The sequence below is a fragment of the Podarcis liolepis genome (genome assembly GCF_965112155.1).
Source record: "Podarcis liolepis genome assembly, chromosome: 2".
Lineage (NCBI taxonomy): Eukaryota > Metazoa > Chordata > Lepidosauria > Squamata > Lacertidae > Podarcis > Podarcis liolepis.
Genome location: NC_139555.1, coordinates 127821689 through 127843272, shown reverse-complemented (window position 1 = coordinate 127843272; position 21584 = coordinate 127821689). Strand labels below are relative to the sequence as shown.

The window sequence follows — 21584 nt, the reverse complement described above, 5'->3', positions numbered from 1 at the left end:
TCAACTCGGCTCCCTATGGACTCCATGATGCTGCCCCTACCTCCATGATCCCCTGAGCGGCAGGTCACGTACTCAGGAAGACCTTAATCCTGTCAGATCGTTCTGCCATACCCTTCCTCCGGGCGATGCCAGGTGGCAGACGATGCATATCTCCGCCATTGTCTTCCCATCACCTGTACTCAGGAAATGCTTATCTGTGTTTATCTGTGCATATCTCTTACTCTGCATATTCTCCCCCTCCCTTCCTAAAATGCTAATCCATGTAATCCCACCTTCCTGTAATGTATTCATGATGTAACCTGGAAAACCCAGCCTTCTTTTAATGTATTCATGACGTTTTGTTGCACTGTATTCTGGGACTTCGAGGGAACTTTTAAAAGTTTATGTCACCCCATGCTCGGGGTTCAATTCCACTTTGAACCTGTTGCGCAATAAACTTGGATCTTCGCATTTTGCTCCTGCGTCCGGCTGAGCTTCCTTTTCTTCCGCTAGAATCCACGGACTTGGTCCGATTGGCTGGGTGGCAGGGTAAATACGCACCCAGATTTTCCGTAACACCCCCCAGCCCAGGGGGGTCCTCTGTGAAGCCCAGAGATGGACCCAGCCTCGGGGGGGGGAGAGACATGGGGCTGCCTGAGAGAGAGAGAAGGGGCGCTTCCTCTCCTCTCCCCCTCCTCCCCCCAGGCTCTCCTGCGCCCAGAGACCCCCTTGGCCCGGCAGGGAGAGGGTGGGCTCCCCTTCCGCCATGAGAGGAGTGCAAGGGGGTTGTGAGGGGGGGGAGAGAGAGACCCCTTTCTGCCCCCCTCCCAAGAGGGTCCCCGTCGTGTCTCTGAGGGGCGAGAGAGGAGCCCCTCCCCCCACTGCAAGGGGGTTGTGAGGGGGGGGAGAGAGAGACCCCTTTCTGCCCCCCTCCCAAGAGGGTCCCCGTCGTGTCTCTGAGGGGCGAGAGAGGAGGAGCCCCTCCCCCCGCTGCTGCTTCCCCTCAACGACTTTTCCCGCCTTTTCCCAACTTCCCGCCCTTCGGGACCTGAGCCTCGCCTCAGTTTCAGGCGCCAAGGAGGCAGATTCCCCGGGATCCCTGCTTTCTGAGTGGATTTCTGCTCATTCGCCCTGATTTCTGCTCATATATCTTGCTTTTGGAGCTTCTCTAGAAAGAAGGCTGTATAAAACCCCCCTCACCACTGCCCGCATCCCATACAGTATGTAAAAGTCTGATTTCTTCCCATTTGCTGTGTATAATTCTTCCTCCAGGACTGTTCTTCCTTCCTGCCAGTGTCACTTCCCAACTACAGATAGGTAGCCGTGTTGGTCTGCCATAGTCAAAATAAAAAAATTCCTTCCAGTAGCACCTTAGAGACCAACTAAGTTAGTTCTTGGTATGAGCTTTCGTGTGCATGCACACTTCTTCAGATACACTGAAACAGAAGTTGCCAGATCCTTCTATATAGTGAGAAGGTGGTCTGAACAAAGACATTGGATTGTTATCTCATTATACATGACTAAGCCATTTTTCACCTTCTCGCCCCTTGCCTTTTCCTGTAAGACCTATTGCAGTCGTTAAGAGTCGTCAACAGGCTCATCTCAGCTATCTGCCAATCTCCCATTCCCACCACCCTTCTGAGTAATACCCCTCCCCACCTTCTCACTATATAGAAGGATCTGGCAACTTCTGTTTCAGTGTATCTGAAGAAGTGTGCATGCACACGAAAGCGCATACCAAGAACTAACTTAGTTGGTCTTTAAGGTGCTACTGCAAGGAATTTTTTTATTTTGACTTCCCAACTAATAATTCTTCCCTCACTGTCCTTAAATAGCTGCTTGGGGTCTAGTTAGGGGCCTGCATAAAGAACCTCGTCTCTTTTTTCCTTTTAGCTGTAGGTATAAATTCATAGCCAAAAGCCTTATTGATACACAATTTTCCATCTTATGCCTGCTTACTCGGGAGTAAGTTCTACTCTGCTCCCATGTGCGGAGCCAGCAGTTCAGGCAGTTCTGCTAGCAGGAGGCCAAAGGACCCAGAGTGGTTTGCAACCAGGTGGTTTCCAAATGCTGCCCTTTTTGATACGTTTCTGTCAGGGGTTCAGGAGCAGAGGCGAGGGCAAGGGAGGAAACAGAGCGAGGAGGAGGAGGCAGAAGAAAAGATGAGTGATGATGACGACCCGAGATCTCCGAGTCTTTCCAGTGAATCAGAAGATTCACAGGAAGGAGCGCCAGTGGCCAGAGCAAGGGGGGAGCCTAGGGGGACACCCCAGGAAGAAGGGTCCAGAGGGGGCTCAGAGAGCAGCAGTTGGAAATCGGGGCCAGCATCACCAACAGAACGCAGTGGAGAGGAAGGGCGCCAGGTATCGAGCTCTAGCAGCTCGCAGCAGGAGGGAGGGCATGAGTCAGGAGTGGCCACACCTCCATCGGGGAGCGAAGAAACGGTCAGGCGGAAAGTGGAAGGTTGGGCGCGCGCGCCAAGTTCAAATACGCAGGAAGGTGGCGCAGTAAGCAGCCCGGAAAGGGAGCCAGGTCCTAAAGCCCGACGCAAGGAGACAGAAGGGTCCGGGGGGTCAGCGTCAGAAGCGTCCCGGACGGAAGAGACCACGGGGGGCAGAGGGACCCAGAGAAGAACGGTCAGGCGGAAAAGGTGGAGTAAGGCTAGGGTATTTAGCTGGTGTACAGGGGGCGGAGACTCAGACGGAGCTTCGCCGGTCTAACCCATAAGACGTAGAGCTGCACGCAGCAGCTTGAGAATGGAAACTGTAACTCAATAAAGACTTTTACAAAGTGACCGCTGGCTAGCGTGATCCTCTGTGAGCTAGGATCTTGAAGCAGCTCTGACAGTAAGCTCCGTCACTACTTGTGGGCATCTACGACCTCGCGGAGAGGAGAGAAGGCGGGTGCCTACTAGCGAGCTCACGAACGGCAGACAATATGACGGCCGAACAGCAGATAGCGGAACTCAGAGAAGCAGTGACACGACTGAATGCCGAGGCACTTGCATCCAGGAAGAGAGAGGAGGACGCAGCTGCCGCCTACAGGGATCTCCAGGTCAGGTTGGAAATGCTTACGAAGCAAGGGCAACTGACACCCAAACCAGAGGGGATTGGGTTGGGGAGACGAACAGGCGGTCTGGTCTCTCACTTCGATGGGAATTTGCAACAGTACCCCAACTTTAGAGCAGATGTAATGTGTGCACTGCAACTGCTGGACAAAGACTTTAGAGATGAGCAAGAGAAGGTGGGATTCATCATGTCCCATTTGCATGGAGATGCTAAAGCGTGGCTGCGCAATTTGTGGAGAGAGAAGGATCCGGCGCTCCAAGATGCGGATGCCTTTATTAAAGCGATGGATGGGTGCTTTTTATCAAGCATAGACGTGGATCTTGCCCGGAAGGAGGTACATGGGCTGAAGCAAGGGAGGGCCAGTGTAAGACAGTATCACGCCCGCTTTTTTGCATTGGTCAGTGCCCTGGAATGGGACAGAGATTCGGCTCCAGTCAGAGACCTGTTTTGGGAAGGATTGAACAGCGCGGTTAAAGACGAAATTGCAAGGGGGGAGAGACCCCGGAGCACGCAGGAGATCGTTCAGAGGGCGCTGGCGGTTGGGGTGCGGCTGGAGGAACGTCCATGGAGCAGGGACGAAGGGCGTGGAGGGCGAGAACCAGCGAGAGGGTTCTCCTTCGTTCCCAGGGAAGCTGCGCGTGCGCAATCCACACCTCCGCCAGGAGGGGGAGCGGAACCTATGGAGGTTGGCGGTGCCAGGGCTCAGTCAGCAACCAGAGCCATAGCGCCGGGAGCAGTCAAAGCGAAGCCTCCTAGAGGGAACCGGAAGTGTTACATCTGCGAAAGTCCGAAGCATATGGCGAAAGAGTGTCCCCAGAGGATCCACAAGCTCAATGCAGCCTCTGCAACGGTGACTGCAGCTACTCAGCACGAAGACTCACAGCAGGGAAATGATGGAGTCTGGCTGGAGACAGAGGCACTGGGGCCCAGCTAGACGAGTCAGTGAAGCAGTCCCCAGAGATTTTGCAGCCCACAGATCACCTCCCGCCCAAACCAGTAGTGCAGCTCACTGCATCGCTCCAGCTACCCAATGGCCTCATTCTGGATGTGCCAATCACCGTTGACTCAGGAAGCAATGCGGACTTTATAGGGCAGGACTTTGTTGATAAACACGCTATACAGCTGCTGCCTGCCACGCTGCCCCTACAGGTCATCACAGTGGATGGCAGGGAGCTGCTAGGGGGGCAGGTGGTGAAGCAAACGCCACCTAGGGTGATGCGACTGGGAAATCACAAGGAAGTCATCAGTTTTAATGTCACCAGACTGTCGGACACGCCTATTGTCTTGGGCATGAGTTGGTTGGACAGACACAGTCCGACGTTGGCGTGGTACCAGCGGCAGCTGGTCTTCGGCTCATCATATTGCGCTGAACACTGCATTCTGCCCCGGCAAGAGGGAGAGGGGGAGGAGGCACAGCTGCAGCTGGGGACGCTGCAAGCAATCCCCCACAAATACGCGGGATTTTTGGAGGTCTTCTGCGAGAAGGAGGCGGACAGGCTACCCCCCCACAGACCATATGACTGCAAAATTGACCTGCTGCCAGGGGCGGCGCTGCCCAAAGGGAAGCTGTATTCCATGTCTGAGGAAGAACTACAGGAACTCAAAGAGTTCATAGATCATAATTTGGAGCGTGGTTTCATCCGAGAGTCCAAGGCAGTGGGGGGCAGTCCTGTATTCTTTGTTAAGAAGAAGGACACGCCCCAAAAAAGGCTTGTGGTGGACTATCGCACCTTGAACAGTGTGACCAAGCCATCGGACTTCCCCATGCCCAGAATCGACGACCTCCTCGCAACGGTACGCAAGGGCCGCGTGTTCACCAAGTTGGACCTGCGAGGGGCGTACAACCTCATTCGCATGCGGGAAGGAGATGAGTGGAAGACAGCCATGTTCACGCCCCTAGGCACCTACGAATATAGAGTTATGCCTTTTGGACTGCAAAATGTCTCCCACTGTTTTCAAGCTTTCATGCATCACGTGTTAGCGGGGCTCCTCTACAAGACGTGCGTCTGCTTCTTGGATGACATCCTGATCTTTTCGGAATCGCAGCAGGATCACAACAGACACGTCAAGGAAGTGCTGAGCAGGCTACAGCAGCATAGGCTGTACGCCAAGCCGGAGAAGTGCCAGTTCGACGTGACGGAGGTGGATTTCCTGGGCTACAAGTTGTCTGACAAGGGGCTCGCCATGGACAGCGCCAAGGTTCGCGCGGTGTTGGATTGGAAAAGCCCGCGCAACTGGAAGGAGGTCCAGCGGTTTGTCGGCTTTGCGAACTTCTATCGCAAGTTTATCAAGGGCTTTGCTATGCAAACAGCGGCCATCACGGACACGCTCAGCTCCAAGAAAAAGAAGTTCATCTGGACGGAGCAGGCGGAGCAGTCCTTTCAGGCACTCAAGCGTCTCTTCGCGTCGGAAGAGCAGCTACTGCATGTCAACCCCAGCAGGCCGATGAGGGTGGAGACAGACGCTTCTGACAGAGCCGTGGGAGCAGTCCTGCTGCAGCAAGACCCGCAGGGGGCTTGGAGGCCGGGAGCGTTTTACTCCAGGAAGCTCAGCAAGTCTGAACAGAACTACACCATCTGGGACAGGGAGTTGCTGGCCATTCATGCAGCATTCAAGGCGTGGAGGCACTTCCTGATCAGCGCCAAGCACACGGTGCAGGTCTGCACGGACCACAAGAATCTGGAGCACTGGCGCACGGCGCAGTTCCTGAACCAGAGGCAGATATGTTGGGCTGAGTTCTTTGCAAACTTCGACTTCCGAATAGAGTATGTCCCGGGAGACACCAACGTCATGGCGGATGCCCTATCCCGTAAACCACAGTATCTGGAGGAGGCGACGCCAGCGGCTGCCATGCACATCTTCGCACCGGCAGTGTGGGCGTGCGCTTCGGCAATGGTTGACCTGGATGCGGTACGATGAGCGTTGCAGGATGACTCCTTCGCGCAAGCAAAGATGGCAGAGGTGCACAGGGGCACGGCAGCGACCGACGAGTTCCAGGTGCGAGATGGATTACTCATCCATAAAGGGGCCATCTACATGCCGGGAGACGAACTTCGCGCCAAGGTACTGCAGCAGCTGCACGACGCGCCCACTGCCGGGCACTTTGGCAAGGAGAAGACGGTGAAATTAGTCTCCAGAGACTTCTGGTGGCCCAGAATGAGAGGGGAAGTCGCGGACTACATGGCGAGGTGCGACACCTGCCAGAGGGCCAAACCAGTGCACAGACCGCCGGCCGGACTGTTGGAACCGCTGCAAACTCCGTTCGAACCATGGGAGAGAGTGGCCTTGGACTTTGTCACGGATCTGCCCAGCTCGAGGGGCAAGACGGCTGTGCTAGTGGTGGTGGACTTGTTCTCCAAGATGGCACATTTCATTCCGTGTGCGAAGGTGGCCACGGCGGAACAAACCGCCAAACTGTTCATAGATCACGTGTTCAAGGTTCACGGTCTGCCGCGGTCTATTCTGTCCGACCGGGGGCGACAGTTCATCTCGAACTTCTGGCAGAAGCTGATGGGCTTCCTGAACGTCAAAATCAACCTGGCTTCGGCTAGACACCCGCAGACCAACGGACAAGCGGAGCGGGTCAATGCCATCATGCAGCAGTACCTGAGGTGTTATGCGACTCAACAGCCCGCGACGTGGGTGGATTACCTGCCTCTCGCCGAGTTCGCCTACAACAACACGAAGCACGTGTCCACGGGGGTGACGCCGTTCTTCGCCAACAACGGTAGGCACCCCAGAACATTCCCGGGACTGGAAAGAATGGGGGAGGGGGACCCGCAGACACCAGACGCGTTCGCGTCGGAGTTGCAGGAGGTCCACGATCAGCTTCGGCGGCACCTGGAGCTGGCTAAGCACGCATACAAGGTACAAGCGGACAAACACAGGAGGGTTGGCGAAGTGATCCGTGTGGGCGACTGGGTATAGTTGGCAGCCCACGCAGTGCCGGCCAGGTCGTTAGCGAAGAAGAAACTAGGGCATAAACAACTGGGACCCTACCAAGTCGAAGAGCAGGTCAACCCGGTAGCCTTCAGGCTGACGCTTCCGGAAGGCTCCAGGATGCATCCGGTGTTCCACAGATCGGTGCTCACTCCCTACAAGACACCTCACAGGTTTCAGGAACCAGGAACGGCGCCGAGTCCGCTCCGAGAGGGAACCGAGCAAAGGGGAGTGCCACAGGAGGAGCCCATCAACGAAGTCACAGAGATTTTGGACTCGAGATGGGGGGAAGAGGGAGTAGAATACCTTCTCACCAGAGAGGGCACCCCAGCCAGTGCCAACAGCTGGGTGCCGGGCTACGCTTTGGAGGAACCTCTGCTCAAAGACGAGTTTCATGCCCTCTTCCCACACAGGCCCATGCCAGCAGACTTTTTCGACGATTGGCTTTTCACACCGACGCTTTCAGCCAGCACGTTCCGGGGGTTCGACTCAGATGAGGAACCGACAAGGGACACACGTTCCCCGGAGGGGTCGACAGCGGGATCTGCCTCAGAACCCTCGTATTGGTGGGACGATAGACCAGAGGAACAGTGGCGCAGGAAGTGGCTGGAGGTTCCAAGTCGAGCGACGGACCCGGGAAAGACTGAGGCGGAGACGGACGTGGACATGTACGGGGAGGATTTTGGGTTCGAGCACGGAGGCACAGAGATGGAGGCAGAGGTGACCGTTGTCGACGAGCGCAGGGAGGAAGAACCGGAAGTCTTCAGTTGGAGGCCCGCCACAGGAAGCGAACTGTATCCGACATTCGTCCCCGTGACACTGCAGCACCCAGCTCCCGCACCGGAAGGAGGGGAGGGGGGAAGGGGGGGCTTTGAGGGGGGGATGGATGTCAGGGGTTCAGGAGCAGAGGCGAGGGCAAGGGAGGAAACAGAGAGCGAGGAGGAGGAGGCAGAAGAAAAGATGAGTGATGACGACGACCCGAGATCTCCGAGTCTTTCCAGTGAATCAGAAGATTCACAGGAAGGAGCGCCAGTGGCCAGAGCAAGGGGGGAGCCTAGGGGGACACCCCAGGAAGAAGGGTCCAGAGGGGGCTCAGAGAGCAGCAGTTGGAAATCGGGGCCAGCATCACCAACAGAACGCAGTGGAGAGGAAGGGCGCCAGGTATCGAGCTCTGGCAGCTCGCAGCAGGAGGGAGGGCATGAGTCAGGAGTGGCCACACCTCCATCGGGGAGCGAAGAAACGGTCAGGCGGAAAGTGGAAGGTTGGGCGTGCGCGCCAAGTTCAAATACGCAGGAAGGTGGCGCAGTAAGCAGCCCGGAAAGGGAGCCAGGTCCTAAAGCCCGACGCAAGGAGACAGAAGGGTCCGGGGGGTCAGCGTCAGAAGCGTCCCGGACGGAAGAGACCACAGGGGGGCAGAGGGACCCAGAGAAGAACGGTCAGGCGGAAAAGGTGGAGTAAGGCTAGGGTATTTAGCTGGTGTACAGGGGGTGGAGACTCAGACGGAGCTTCGCCGGTCTAACCCATAAGACGTAGAGCTGCACACAGCAGCTTGAGAATGGAAACTGTAACTCAATAAAGACTTTTACAAAGTGACCGCTGGCTAGCGTGATCCTCTGTGAGCTAGGATCTGGAAGCAGCTCTGACAGTTTCCATTTATTCTTTTGTGTGGGGACTGGCCAGATTGAAACCCCCCACCCCATTCAAAAGAAAGACTAGCAAAAGATTTCATAGAATCATAGAGTTGGAAGTGACCACAAGGGCCATCGAGTCCAACCCCCTTGCAAGCAGGAAACACCATCAGAGCACTCCTGACATATGGTTGTCAAGCCTCTGCTTAAAGACCTCCAAAGTAGGAGACTCCACCACACTCCTTGGCAGCAAATTCCACTGTCAAACAGCTCTTACTGTCAGGAAGTTCTTCCTAATGTTTAGGTGGAATTTTCTTTCTTGTAGTTTGGATCCATTGCTCCGTGTCCGCTTCTCTGGAGCAGCAGAAAACAACCTTTCTCCCTCCTCTATGTGACATCCTTTTATATATTTGAACATGGCTATCATATCACCCCTTAACCTCCTCTTCTCCAGGCTAAACATGCCCAGCTCCCTTAGCTGTTCCTCATAAGGCATCGTTTCCAGGCCTTTGACCATTTTGGTTGCCCTCCTCTGGACACGTTCCAGTTTGTCAGTGTCCTTCTTGAACTGTGGTGCCCAGAACTGGACGCAGTACTCCAGGTGAGGTCTGGTGTTGGGCAGAAATCTGTGATCCAGACATGCCCATGTCAATCACACCTTGTTTTAACATCCATCTAACACAAGGAAAAGAAAATATCCCCCCATCATCACGGAGGTCCACTTGCGAGGGTCTTCTGGCAGTTCCCTCACATTTACAGGGTACCAGGAAGAGGGCCTTCTCGGTAGTGGCGCCCTCTGTGTGGAACACACACCCCCAATATCAGATGTCAAAGAGAGAATTCCATACCTTTTGGAAGACCTCTGAAGGCAGCCCTGTTCAAGAGCAGGGCGGAGATCTCTCAGAAGTGGAGGCTTTGCGCTGAGAGATCCGCTGAGGAGCGGCTGGCTGCCTTCAAGTGCTGCAGGGGCTCTCAGATGCAGCCTCCGGGCTGCCTCCACCTGCCCCAACCCCAGAAACTATTCAGCCTGGCTGCCTTCACGGGGTTGCAGGGGATCTGAGGCGGAGGGGGGGCTCCTTTCAAATTCTCCCTTGAGGGGAGTGCAGCCTCAAAGCCCTCAACGGAAAGGGTAACGGAGCCTGCCCCTCCGCAGCTCAGCAGCCCCGATCCAGCTCCTCTTCCCGTGCAAGCAGCAACGCTGCCTAGCGGAGCAGCCCCATCCCATTCCTACTTGCCACCCGGCCCGCCTTCCCTCACAAGGAAAACAGAAGTATGGCACTCAAAAGGGAAGTTATACTCAGAACAGAGCATGTTCGAGTTCCAAAAAAAGTTCCAAAACTGGAACACTCGTTTCTGGGTTTGAAGAGTTCAGGTTGCAAGCAGTTTGAGAACTAAGCTGTTTGAAAACTGAGGTACCACTGTATTTATTTTCCCCAATTACAACTGTATTTATCCCCCCCCCGGTGGTGATTTTCTTGAGTCAAAATGAGAGTACTGTAGGGATCAGATGGGATTACCATGAGGAATTATAAAATATACATCAAGCCATTGTGTCCACGATGAAGACATTGTGTTGACTGGGTTTGATATATTGACGATAATTTCTGATTAAATCACATAAGATTCTACATTCGTGCCCTTTTCATGCCCTTTTCCCTGTTGCCCATTTCTCCTGTCACGTACACAGCCCAGTTGCTTCTTGCTTCACCAGGCAGGCATCCTGGGCCATAAAGATAGTGGGCAAGTTTCTTTGAAGTATGGTGATCTTAGGATGTTAATCTTAGGGCCAGGAAACAGATCTCACATGAAGGTGATAATGATCCGCTGTCCTCCTGGTCATCCTCCTTATCATGTGTATTGCTTGTTTATGACCTCCGGGGTTGCTAAATGCTCTTCTTTGTCTACCCCAGAAATATTTGTGCTTAATTAGTTTTAGTAGTTTAACTTTCTCCCCACGTGGGTTTGTGGAAATGCTCAGAAGAAATCTGATTAGTTCTTACGAACACTCTGTAAAAAGTTCTTTTGTGAATAAAACGGCCTGGGCCGGGGGCTGTGGGAATCGGACAAGCGCAGAGAGACGATTATACGCACCCTTCCCAGAGTCTTGCTGGTTCAAGCCTCTGTGTGTATTCTTATTAATCAGAGTTCCATCCTTCCTTTACTTTGCGAACAGAACAAGTACCCCCTAAGCATTTTTTTTTTTAGGAAAAAAAGCACTGAGTTATACCATAACATTACAGATCAATGGAAAGACAATTTAATGAAGAATGTAAGGAAATAACTTTTATGAAGGATTATTTATTACAATAGTAGTCATAAAGAAGAAATGTGAAACAAACAGAAAAAAATTAAACATACAGGTAGAATTGCCACGTTATAGTAATAATAATAATTTCTTATTTATACCCCGCCCATCTGGCTGGGCCACTCTGGGCGGCTTCCAACAAAATATTGAATTACAATAATGCATCAAACAATAAAAGCTTCCCTAAACAGGGCTGCCTTCAGATGTCTTCTAAAAGTCTGGTGGTAGTTGTTCTCTTTGACATCTGGTGGGAGGGTGTTCCACAGGGCGGGTGCCACCACAAAGAAGGCCCTCTGCCTGTTTCCCTGTAACTTGGCTTCTTGCAGGGAGACAACCGCCAGAAGGCCCTCGGCACTGGACCTCAGTGTCCGGGCAGAATGTGTCGGATTCTCAGGCCGCAGTCAGAGGTAACTGGCCACACTCCAGGCATTCGGCTTGAGATCCTTGTTGACCTCCCCATCTGCGTCTCCCGGCAGGATACAGGCAAGGTCACTATCGGTGATCCCACTCAGCATGAGAGGGACACACTTCTCCTCCCTCCTCCCTGCTTCCCTCAGGGAGGGGAAAGAGACAGACAAAAATCTATTTACATGTCTTTATTTCTGTCTTTGCAGCAGTACAGAGAAACACGTCTGCACTCTCCAGACTCAAACAGTAGAGAAGATAAACTCCACCCCTGTACTTCCAGTACAGGTCAGATGACACTCTGAGCTAACATCCAGTGCTCAGTACAGTGAATAGACTGCCGCTTTGTTCCCATGGTACAGTCCCAAACATCAACATCCTGTTTTGCTTTGCAGACACCTGCAGCTCGCTCTTGCGTTGCTGCTTTTTCCTGACAGAATGATGGGGGAGGAGACGCTCCTTCAGGTATACTGGACCGAGGCCGTTTAGGGCTTTAAAGGTCAGCACCAACGCTTTGAATTGTGCTCGGAAACGTACTGGGAGCCAATATAGGCCTTTCTAGACCGGTGTTCTGTGGTCTCGGCGGCTGCTCCCAGTCACCAGTCCAGCTGCCGCATTCTAGATTAGTTGTAGTTTCCGGGTCACCTTCAAAGGTAGCCCCACACAGAGTGCACTGCAGTAGTTGGAACTTTGTGAGGAATAAGTGGGTTTTGTGTTGCAGTTTGGGTACTCAGTCTGGAAAAGGTTTGCCATCACTGCCCTCGGATCATGTCCAGTTGCAAAGGTGAACGGAGGCTTTCCACCCCCAGGGCCCAGAGGTGGCTCCTGCCTTGGGGCAGCTGGTGGATTTGGAGGAAGCTGACCCTTAGCACTCTGGGTTGGGGACCTGCCTGAACCTCCTTCCCCATTATACTCACCCTTACGGTTTCTCGCCTGCGTCATTATGGGAATAGCATTCTACACACACTTGTGTCACCATGGTTCCCGCCCCCCAGCACATTGCTTTGAGATGCTCTGGTAGGGCCCCTTCTTCCCTGTGCCCCCTTCCCTCCTCATGAAAGACCACCAATCTCAGCTCCATTTTGAGCAACTCTCTATTCCCAGATACAAACATTTCCAGCTCTCTCCACCAAACACCAACACCAGCTCACTCTCAGTCCACCCTCATTCAGCAGCAACACGATTCATTCACATTAAATATTATATTATGCTTACTCTTGTAAAATGAGACCTTCATTACTTTAAATAAATGTCTAGACCACGTTACAAACAACAGAAGCTAACATACGCTGCATGGAATTAAGACTGATTTCCTGTTATTGAGGTGAAAGAAAGTGTCGACTCGGAGAGAAAAAGGTTCTACTCTCTAAAAAGTGTTGCATAATAACCAAAGCAGGATCCACACTCCTTCTAGTTAAACCCTTTCTCTTCTTTAATTGATGGCCTATAGGTGTTTCCACACTTACAGCTCTTACCCCTGGGAGTCTTTTGATGGTTTGTAAGACTTCCACTACAACTGAAGCTCTGTCCACTTCCCTAGGACTTATATGGTTTCTCCCCTGTATGAGTTTGTTGATGTTTTGTAAGAACTCCACTTGCACTGAAGCTCTTTCCACACTCCATACATTTAAATGGTTTCTCCCCAGTGTGACTCCGTTGATGAATTCTAAGGTGTCCACTCTGACTGAAGCTCTTTCCACACTCCATACATTTAAAAGGTTTCTCCCCTGTGTGAGTCCGTTGATGAATTCTAAGGTGTCCACTCTGACTGAAGCTCTTTCCACACTCCATGCAATTAAATGGTTTCTCCCCTGTGTGAGTCCGTTGATGAATTCTAAGTTTTCCACTCCCACTGAAGCTCTTTCCACACTCCATGCATTTAAATGGTTTCTCCCCCGTGTGACTCCGTTGATGAAATCTAAGGTTTCCACTCTGACTGAAGCTCTTTCCACACTCCATGCATTTAAATGATTTCTCCCCAGTGTGACTCCGTTGATGAATTCTAAGGTCTCCACTCTGACTGAAGCTCTTTCCACACTCCATGCATTTAAATGATTTCTCCCCTGTGTGACTCCGTTGATGAATTCTAAGGTGTCCACTCTGACTGAAGCTCTTTCCACACTCCATGCATTTAAATGGTTTCTCCCCTGTGTGAGTCCGTTGATGAATTCTAAGGTCTCCACTCTGACTGAAGCTCTTTCCACACTCCATGCATTTAAATGGTTTCTCCCCTGTGTGAGTCCGTTGATGAATTCTAAGTTTTCCACTCCCACTGAAGCTCTTTCCACACTCCATACATTTAAATGGTTTCTCCCCTGTGTGAGTCCGTTGATGAATTCTAAGGTGTCCACTCCGACTGAAGCTCTTTCCACACTCCATGCATTTAAATGATTTCTCCCCAGTGTGACTCCGTTGATGAATTCTAAGGTCTCCACTCTGACTGAAGCTCTTTCCACACTCCATGCATTTAAATGATTTCTCCCCTGTGTGACTCCGTTGATGAATTCTAAGGTGTCCACTCTGACTGAAGCTCTTTCCACACTCCATGCATTTAAATGGTTTCTCCCCCGTGTGAGTCCGTTGATGAATTCTAAGGTCTCCACTCTGACTGAAGCTCTTTCCACACTCCATGCATTTAAATGGTTTCTCCCCAGTGTGACTCCGTTGATGAATATTAAGGTCTCCACTCTGACTGAAGCTCTTTCCACACTCCATGCATTTAAATGGTTTCTCCCCCGTGTGACTCCGTTGATGAATTCTAAGGTGTCCACTCTGACTGAAGCTCTTTCCACACTCTATGCAATTAAATGGTTTCTCCCCTGTGTGAGTCCGTTGATGAATTCTAAGGTGTCCACTCTCAGCGAAGCTCTTTCCACACTCCATGCATTTAAATGGTTTCTCCCCTGTGTGAGTCCGTTGATGTTTTCTAAGTTTTCCACTGTCAGTGAAGCTCCTTCCACACTCCATAATTTCAAATTGTTTATGTTCTCTCTTTTCACACTCCATGTATTTATATGGTTTCTTCGTTAGTCCCATTGGACATGGCCCACCAGAATTCTGACTGCCTTCTCCATTGTCTTCTTTCAATGGGGTGGGGAGAAAATCCTATTTGTTTTCTAGGAAGAGAACAAAGTACTATTACAGTTAGCACCTGCTCTTATTTTAACGTCTTGTACAATCTCTCCTGTCCTCCATATGTTCCAAATTTTTAGGAAAGGCAAATGAAACAATTTAAAATAATGGTCATGCATCATCAGCCTTTTATAACCCTTAATTATTGTTAATGAAGCAGCATTATCTTAGAATACGGTTGAACTGTGGGCTTTATGTTTTATAAAAAGTGGTTTCTCACAGGAACGGGAGCTGCTCTATGTTCCATGAACCTGGCCAAGATTCATCAGGGTTCAAAGCTCATCATGAAGTTCTTCATCCTCTGCACTATAATCCTCCACCCCTTGGGCCGCATTTTGTCCCCTTCGACCTCTAGATCTTTATTCATCACCTGCACAGTCCCTTTGGCCTCAGGAGGTCCATACTGACCATTTTGGGAGACCCATATATAAGTCTAGTAACAATGTTATTTATTTCGGTTCTGGAGGTGCTCTTGAACATGATCAGAGGGGACCGGCTGGTTGAAGGAATCCAGGTCGGAGCCAAACAGTATAAACTTAAAGCTTTCGCAGATGACTTGGATTTGACATTACAGGAACCAGAATCTAGTACGAAAAGGGTGTTAGAACTGATTCAAGAGTTTGGTCGGGTGGCGGGATTTAAATTAAACAAGCAGAGAACTAAGGTTTTGGAAAAAAATTGACAACTTTAGAAACAGAAAGGTTTCAGAAAGAGACAGACTTAAATGTGGTTAAAAAGGTGAAATACCTAGGGGTAAATATGACAGCTAAAAATCTGAATTTATTTAAGGATAAATATGAAAAGTGCTGGTCAGAAATTAAAAAGGACCTAGAAAGTTGGTCAAGATTGAAGCTTTCCTTGTTGGGTCGAATTGCTGCTATAAAGATGAATGTATTGCCAAAAATGCTGTTTTTGTTTCAGACCTTACAGATTGTGGACAAGATGGAGTGTTTCAGGAGGTGGCAGAGAGATATTTCTAAATTTGTCTGGCAGGGCAAAAAGCCCAGAGTAAAATTTAAAATATTAACTGATGCTAAGGAAAGAGGAGGGTTTGCCCTGCCAGACTTAAAGTTGTATTATGAATCAGCAGCTTTCTGCTGGTTGAAAGACTGGCTACTTCTTGAGAACACTGATATCTTGGATTTGGAAGGGTTCAACAATGTATTTGGATGGCATGCATATTTGTGGTACGACAAGGTAAAAGCTCATAGAGCTTTCAAGAACCATATTGTCAGGAAGGCAGTGTTTAATGTCTGGATAAAATACAAAGATTTATTAGAAAATAAGACCCCAAGGTGGTTGTCACCAATGGAAGCTAAGGCTCAGAAAAGACTCAATATGGAGGTCAAATGGCCGAAATATTGGGAAATATTAGAAAAAGATGGAGACACTTGGAGACTGCAGAGTTTTGAGAAATTAAAAGACAAAGTGCGAGATTGGTTACACTATGCTCAGATCAGGGAGGCTTTCAATTTGGATAAAAAAAACAGGCTTCCAGGTGGAAAAATCGAAATTAGAAACAGAACTGTTAGAACCTAAAACTAAGGTACTTTCAAAAATGTATAACTCGCTGTTAAAATGGAACACACAGGACGAAACGGTTAAATCAGCTATGATAAAATGGGCGCAGGACATTGGCTACAACATTATGTTTGCTGACTGGGAACGATTGTGGACCACCGGTGTTAAATTTACGGCATGTAATGCCTTGAAAGAAAATATTATGAAAATGACATATAGGTGGTACATGACCCCAGTCAAGCTTACAAAAATATACCACTTGCCAGACAATAAGTGTTGGAAATGTAAAGAAACTGAAGGAACATTCTTTCACCTTTGGTGGACGTGCCCAAAGGTCAAGGCCTTCTGGGAAATGATCTATAATGAACTAAAAAAGGTATTTAAATATACCTTCCTTAAGAAACCAGAGGCTTTCCTTTTGGGCATTGTCGGCCAAATGGTGCTAAAAAAGGACAGAACTTTCTTTATGTATGCGACAACTGCAGCAAGAATACTCATCGCAAAGTACTGGAAGACACAAGATTTGCCCACGCTGGAAGAATGGCAGACGCAACTGATAGACTATATGGAATTGGCAGAAATGACTGGCAAAATCCGGGACCTGGGAGAAGAGACAGTGGAAGAGGACTGGAAAAAGTTCAAGGACTACTTGCAAAAGCATTGTAAATTGTATGAATGTTAAGATGATGCAGGATAGGAAATAATCTGGCATTAGTAACTTAGTGGAAAGATGTATGAAAATAAGTGAACTATAAGAACAAGGTTGAAATTTTGATTAATATTATGTCAAATTTAAATATCTAAATATTTGATAATAAAGTTTAAAATTGGAGACATAATATTTGAAAATTACAAAATAAGATTTGAAAGAAGGTGAAGCACTGCTGAATATAACTTTATAAATGGGAACGCAGGAAAGGGAGATGTGAGGAAGTCCGAAAGGAAGGTTATGGAAATTTGGTTTATTGAAATCTAATTATGCTGTATGTTATTTGCTTTGTGTTTACTTTTTTTCTATGTTGGTGATGGTGTTTTATGTGTTTGGTGATGTATTGTTTAAAACCTTTAATAAATATTTTATATAAAAAAATATAAGTCTAGTAACAAGGCTTGGTGTTTGTGGTCGGTTGAAGGTGTGCTCAGTTGGAGAATGTTCTTGGGGTTGGACCTCCATCTCTCAGCCTTGCATTCTTGAATGGAGAGAGCTGGAGATGCAGAAGGAAAGCAGCTGGAGCCTGACCGCTGGGATGGCCAGATTGAGAAACCCACCCCCATTATGATTTATAATAATTATATGCCGCCATGTCTCACACCTGCCTCCTGACACTGGCTTATCTTAGTGGAGATTCCCTGTCCAGGCCTCTCTCACTGTTCTTCCTCCTTTGCCCTGGGTGGCCAAGGGCTTCTGGATATTCTAGCTCTGCTCCAACTGGGGATTATTTATTAAATTGTTATACCTCTTTTCATATGAAGATCACAAGATAAAAATTTGTGTTACACTGAAAAAGGTGAGTATTAAAGGTGAATAACACTGATTGTGGGAAAGAAAAGAAAGAAGATGAAACCAGTGGTGTGTCCACCTGAATGTAATATAATAGTAATAATAATAATAACAACAATAACAACAAGAATGTGTAAAGAAGAAATCAATCTTCAAATCAGTTTCATATTCCCTATCTGTATTTCTCAGCCACGATTGTGACTCAGAATCTTAGCCACACTTTTTTCTAGAATACCAGCTGGATCTCTTTGTAATAGGAGCCAGACATCCCTGGGATTTCATCCAGACATTCCTTTAGTGTGGGCAGCAGCAGCGGAGGAAGGAAGGAAGCAATTTGGGGAAAACGATTTCCTTCGGAAGGTCTTCCCAGCGGCCAGCAGGGTTGATAAACTGCTCAGTGTGGACACCTTGGATTTATAGTGTTAGGGTCTGGATACCAATCACAATCCCTCAGAAATGTCTCAAGAACCCTTAAGATCCTGTTCCACCAACTCCCAAGTAACACTGAGCCCTAGAGGAACCTTCTATGCTGAGTTGAGGCATCTCTGGCCCTCCAGATGTGGTTGGACTCAAAGTACCACCTGCCCAAGTAAGGATGGCCCATGGACAGGGAGGATGGGAGTCTTATCTGGGGGGACAAACTTTCCCCTTCTTCCCCCTCCTCTGAAAATGCGGAATGGGGGAGGTGGGGCACATTGACGCAAGGGGGACATTGACACCCCAACAATATTTCAATATCGAGAAATGATATCCGTGTCGCGACATCACCCAAATGTGCCTATACATGTGTGAGTAGAACAGTTGCGACTGCGCTCGCCGCCAGTTAGCCAGCCAACAACAGCCTTGCAAAATAGACCAGAGTTGCTATGCGCTTTTGGGACTTGGAAGAGTAACTTACGGCAACCGTAAAGGGCAGTCCAGTGTCGTCATTACGGGGGCCTCCTTTAAATAGGGGCTGGTGTTTGAACTTGGGCTTTGCTAAGGTTACGGAATTGGCGGGGGGGCACTTGTGTGAGAGCAGGTTTCTTTGGCCGTCTCCCCCTTCCTTGCTTGCCCCTTCTGCTTTCCCATGGCAAGTCCAGCCAAATTCAACTATGGCGTGTGCTGCATATCTCCGCCTTCAGACGGAGGGAGCCAGGCAGCTTTCCGGGTCACGTGCCCAACTTTTCATGAGCCGATATTAAATCCCAAAAGACCTACAGCTGTTTGTTACAAAGGGAGGGGGCAGATTCCGGTAGGTTTATGATATTAACTCTTTCCATGCTCATTTCTGATGCTCAGAAGCAGGTGACCCTTTCCTAGACCTTCCTGATGACATTCTCAGTCTGACATACAGTATTTACACAGAAACACGGATCAAACACAAAAAAACCCTTTACATAACTCCCTTTCTAAAATACACTGAGACTATCTTAGAATCATAGAATCATAGAGTTGGAAGAGACCACAAGGTCCATCGAGTCCAACCCCCTGCCAAGCAGGAAACACCATCAGAGCACTCCTGACATATGGTTGTCAAGCCTCTGCTTAAAGACCTCCAAAGAAGGAGACTCCACCACACTCCTTGGCAGCAAATTCCACTGTTGAACAGCTTACTGTCAGCTCTTACTATCTTATAACATATCTCCATTATAACACACAAGTTCTACTTAAATTCTAATATTTACTATGCCTAAACATTGAGCACCACAGACCTATAATAGTAGTAGTAGTAGTAGTAGTAATAATAATAATAATATAATTTATTATTTATTCCCAGCGCATCTGGCTGAGTTTCCCCAACCACTCTGGGCGGCTCCCAATCGAGTGTTAAAAACAACAAACCATTAAAAATTTAAAACTCCCTAAACAGGGCTGCCTTCAGATGCCTTTTAAAAATAAGATAGCTGCTTAATTCCTTGACATCTGATGGGAGGGCATTCCACAGGGCAAGCGCCACTCCCCAGAAGGCCTTCTGTCTGGTTCCCTGTAACCTCACTTCTCGCAATGAGGGAACTGCCAGAAGGCCCTCGGCGCTAGATCTCAGTGTCCAGGTTGAACGATGGAGGTGGAGACGCTCCTTCAGGTATACAGGACTGAGGCCGTTTAGGGCTTGAAAGGTCGGCACCAACACTTTGAATTGTGCTCAGAAATGTCCTCAAATATTCCTCTGCAGCAAGGGAGGCAAATGGAAGCCTTCCCATCATCTTTGTGTTTACGAATACTGTCTTAAAGAGGTATAAACAGGGTGAGCCTGTGACCTGGATTCAGGAACTAAAGTATTTACCATCACAAAAGAATGGCCAGGCTGCCTAGGTAATGCAGTTAGTGACCATTAACAGGTATCCTTGAGGACAGGTTATCTGCTGTAGACCGCCTCCTGTGATGTATTCCTGGTGTAGACAGTCTCCTTCTGTATGATATTTGGGGGGGTGGTCTTGGGTGGGCAATTTCAAAAGACTATTTAAGGCCTTGCACACCTCCCTCCTGGTTGTGGTGAGGGGGGGGACACTGTTGCAATAAAGATCAGGCTACTAGCCGCTTTGCTTCGCCATATACACTGGTTGGCCTCTGTTATTTTCTCCTACCAATATGGAACCCACTTAAGGACTATATGGGCTCATGGATACCCCATAACGGAAAAGGAGCAGGTTTTTCTTATAACCCTTCCATTAACCCTTCCCTGGACCCCCTCTCTCCCTTTCCCCAGCCAGGCGCCCCACGACCCCAGGGAGAATGGGGGGCCTCAGCCCCACCCCCAGCCCTGCTTGGGCTCCTCCTTCCCCTTCCCGCCAGGGCAGCTGAGCCTCTCTCGGCCCCCCAGGAAGGAGAAAGGGGAGTCTGGCGGGGCTGCTGCTGCTGCTGCCCAGGAGACCTTGCAGGTCTTGGGTCCCCCCTTCCCCCCCCTGGGTCGGGGCCTGGATCGGGGCCCCTGTCGACGGGCCCCAGGGAGGGCGCTCTCCTTGCGGGGGGGTCTCTTCCTCCTCCTCCCCCCTTATCCCCCCCCTTCTCTCCCTCCCCCTTTACCTCTTGGTCCTCCGCCTCCCTGGCTCCGGATTAGTCCGCTCTCCTCGTCTGCAAGAGAAAGGGCGGCGGGGGCGACGGGGGAGGGGGGGCTCTTCAGCGACGCCCCTCCTCCTCCTTTCCCTCTCTGGCCACTTCCGGCGCGTTGGGCAGCGCCACTTCCGGCGCCTTTCCCGACGCGCGTGTCCCTAGAGCCACGTCTGCAAGAGCAGCCCCCCCTCCCTGTGTCCGGAGGGGAAGGCGAGGGGGTGGCGCTGCCTCTGGCCTCCTGCTCTGGGGGCTCCATGGGGACCCGGCCCCCGCCCCCCCCAACTGGGCAAGTGGAGGCCGGGGGAGGGTCTCCTTCTGGGCCTCCTTCTGCATGCCAAGCCCTCAGCCGGGGTCCTTCTGCAGGCAGAGCAAGGGCTGCAGTGCTGAGCTTCGCCCCCTGACAGCCCAGCCCAGCTTCAAACACCAGCCCCTCCCCCCCTGGATGGAGAGGTGTTCTTGAGTGTGGCCTTGTCACTCACATGCAACACCACAACAGTCCTGTGAGAGGAAGGGGGGAGCATTTCTGCAGGCTGATGTCCATCCATCCATCCAGCTGCCCAGGCCCCAGCACCTCCCCCTAAGAGTGAAGGGTCCCAGTCTGGAAATCCCCCCTTCCTGCTGGAGATGAGGCAGTGAGGGACTCCAGACAGACAGAGGCGCCCTTGCTCTGGGATTCCCTCGCCAGCAGGGAGACTTCAAAAGCCCCCCCCCCCATGCCTCCCCCTTCCCTCATTCAGTACGGAGACTTTTCATCTTGTGGTTGGGTCATTTCAAATCCAGTTTTTCTCTCTCTTAATACTGTTGTTGGTTTCCTTGTTTAAATTATTCTGTTCACTAGTGATATTTCACACAGCGTTTGTGAATGCAAAGCAATTCTGGCTCTTGTGATCCCTGCCGGGTATTAAGTGTTGTTCTAACCTCCCTATTGCAGGTGGAAAGAGGAATGTGGGGCCTGCTTATAATATCTTAGGGTGGCAGGATTAAGATTTGGGACTGGGACTTTCAGATCCAGAGCCCCTCTTCGCATGAGATTTCTTCCAACTATTGGAGGAAAGTATGTCTGAGGTTTATGA

At 50.1% G+C, this 21584-nt stretch overlaps 4 protein-coding genes across 8 annotated transcripts in view; 2 read left to right on the top strand and 2 right to left on the bottom strand.

Annotated features, from left to right (window-relative positions):
• Nucleotides 1–10769, bottom strand: part of LOC310701678 (uncharacterized protein) — a 56426-nt gene extending 45657 nt beyond the window's left edge. The window contains exon 1 of the mRNA XM_083492938.1: nt 10706–10769. The gene's annotated coding sequence lies outside the window, so the exon portion shown is untranslated. The remainder of the gene's footprint in view (nt 1–10705) is intronic.
• LOC310701520 (uncharacterized protein) overlaps nt 1–21584 on the top strand; it is a 236561-nt gene that overhangs the window by 174198 nt on the left and 40779 nt on the right. The gene's annotated exons all lie outside the window — the stretch shown is intronic.
• LOC310701885 (uncharacterized protein) overlaps nt 1–21584 on the top strand; it is a 211640-nt gene that overhangs the window by 184489 nt on the left and 5567 nt on the right. The window lies entirely within an intron of this gene.
• Nucleotides 11679–21584, bottom strand: part of LOC310701586 (uncharacterized protein) — a 127847-nt gene continuing 117941 nt past the window's right edge. For 3 of the 5 annotated variants that reach the window (XM_083492712.1, XM_083492714.1, XM_083492715.1), the window contains exon 2: nt 11679–14440. In XM_083492712.1, the coding sequence (XP_083348838.1) occupies nt 12861–14360 (1500 nt within the window). In that variant the 5' untranslated portion in view covers nt 14361–14440 and the 3' untranslated portion in view covers nt 11679–12860. Of the gene's footprint in view, nt 14441–14676; nt 14755–20484; nt 20559–21584 lie in introns of those variants that run through there. The other 2 variants (XM_083492713.1, XM_083492716.1) reach the window with 2 other exon arrangements.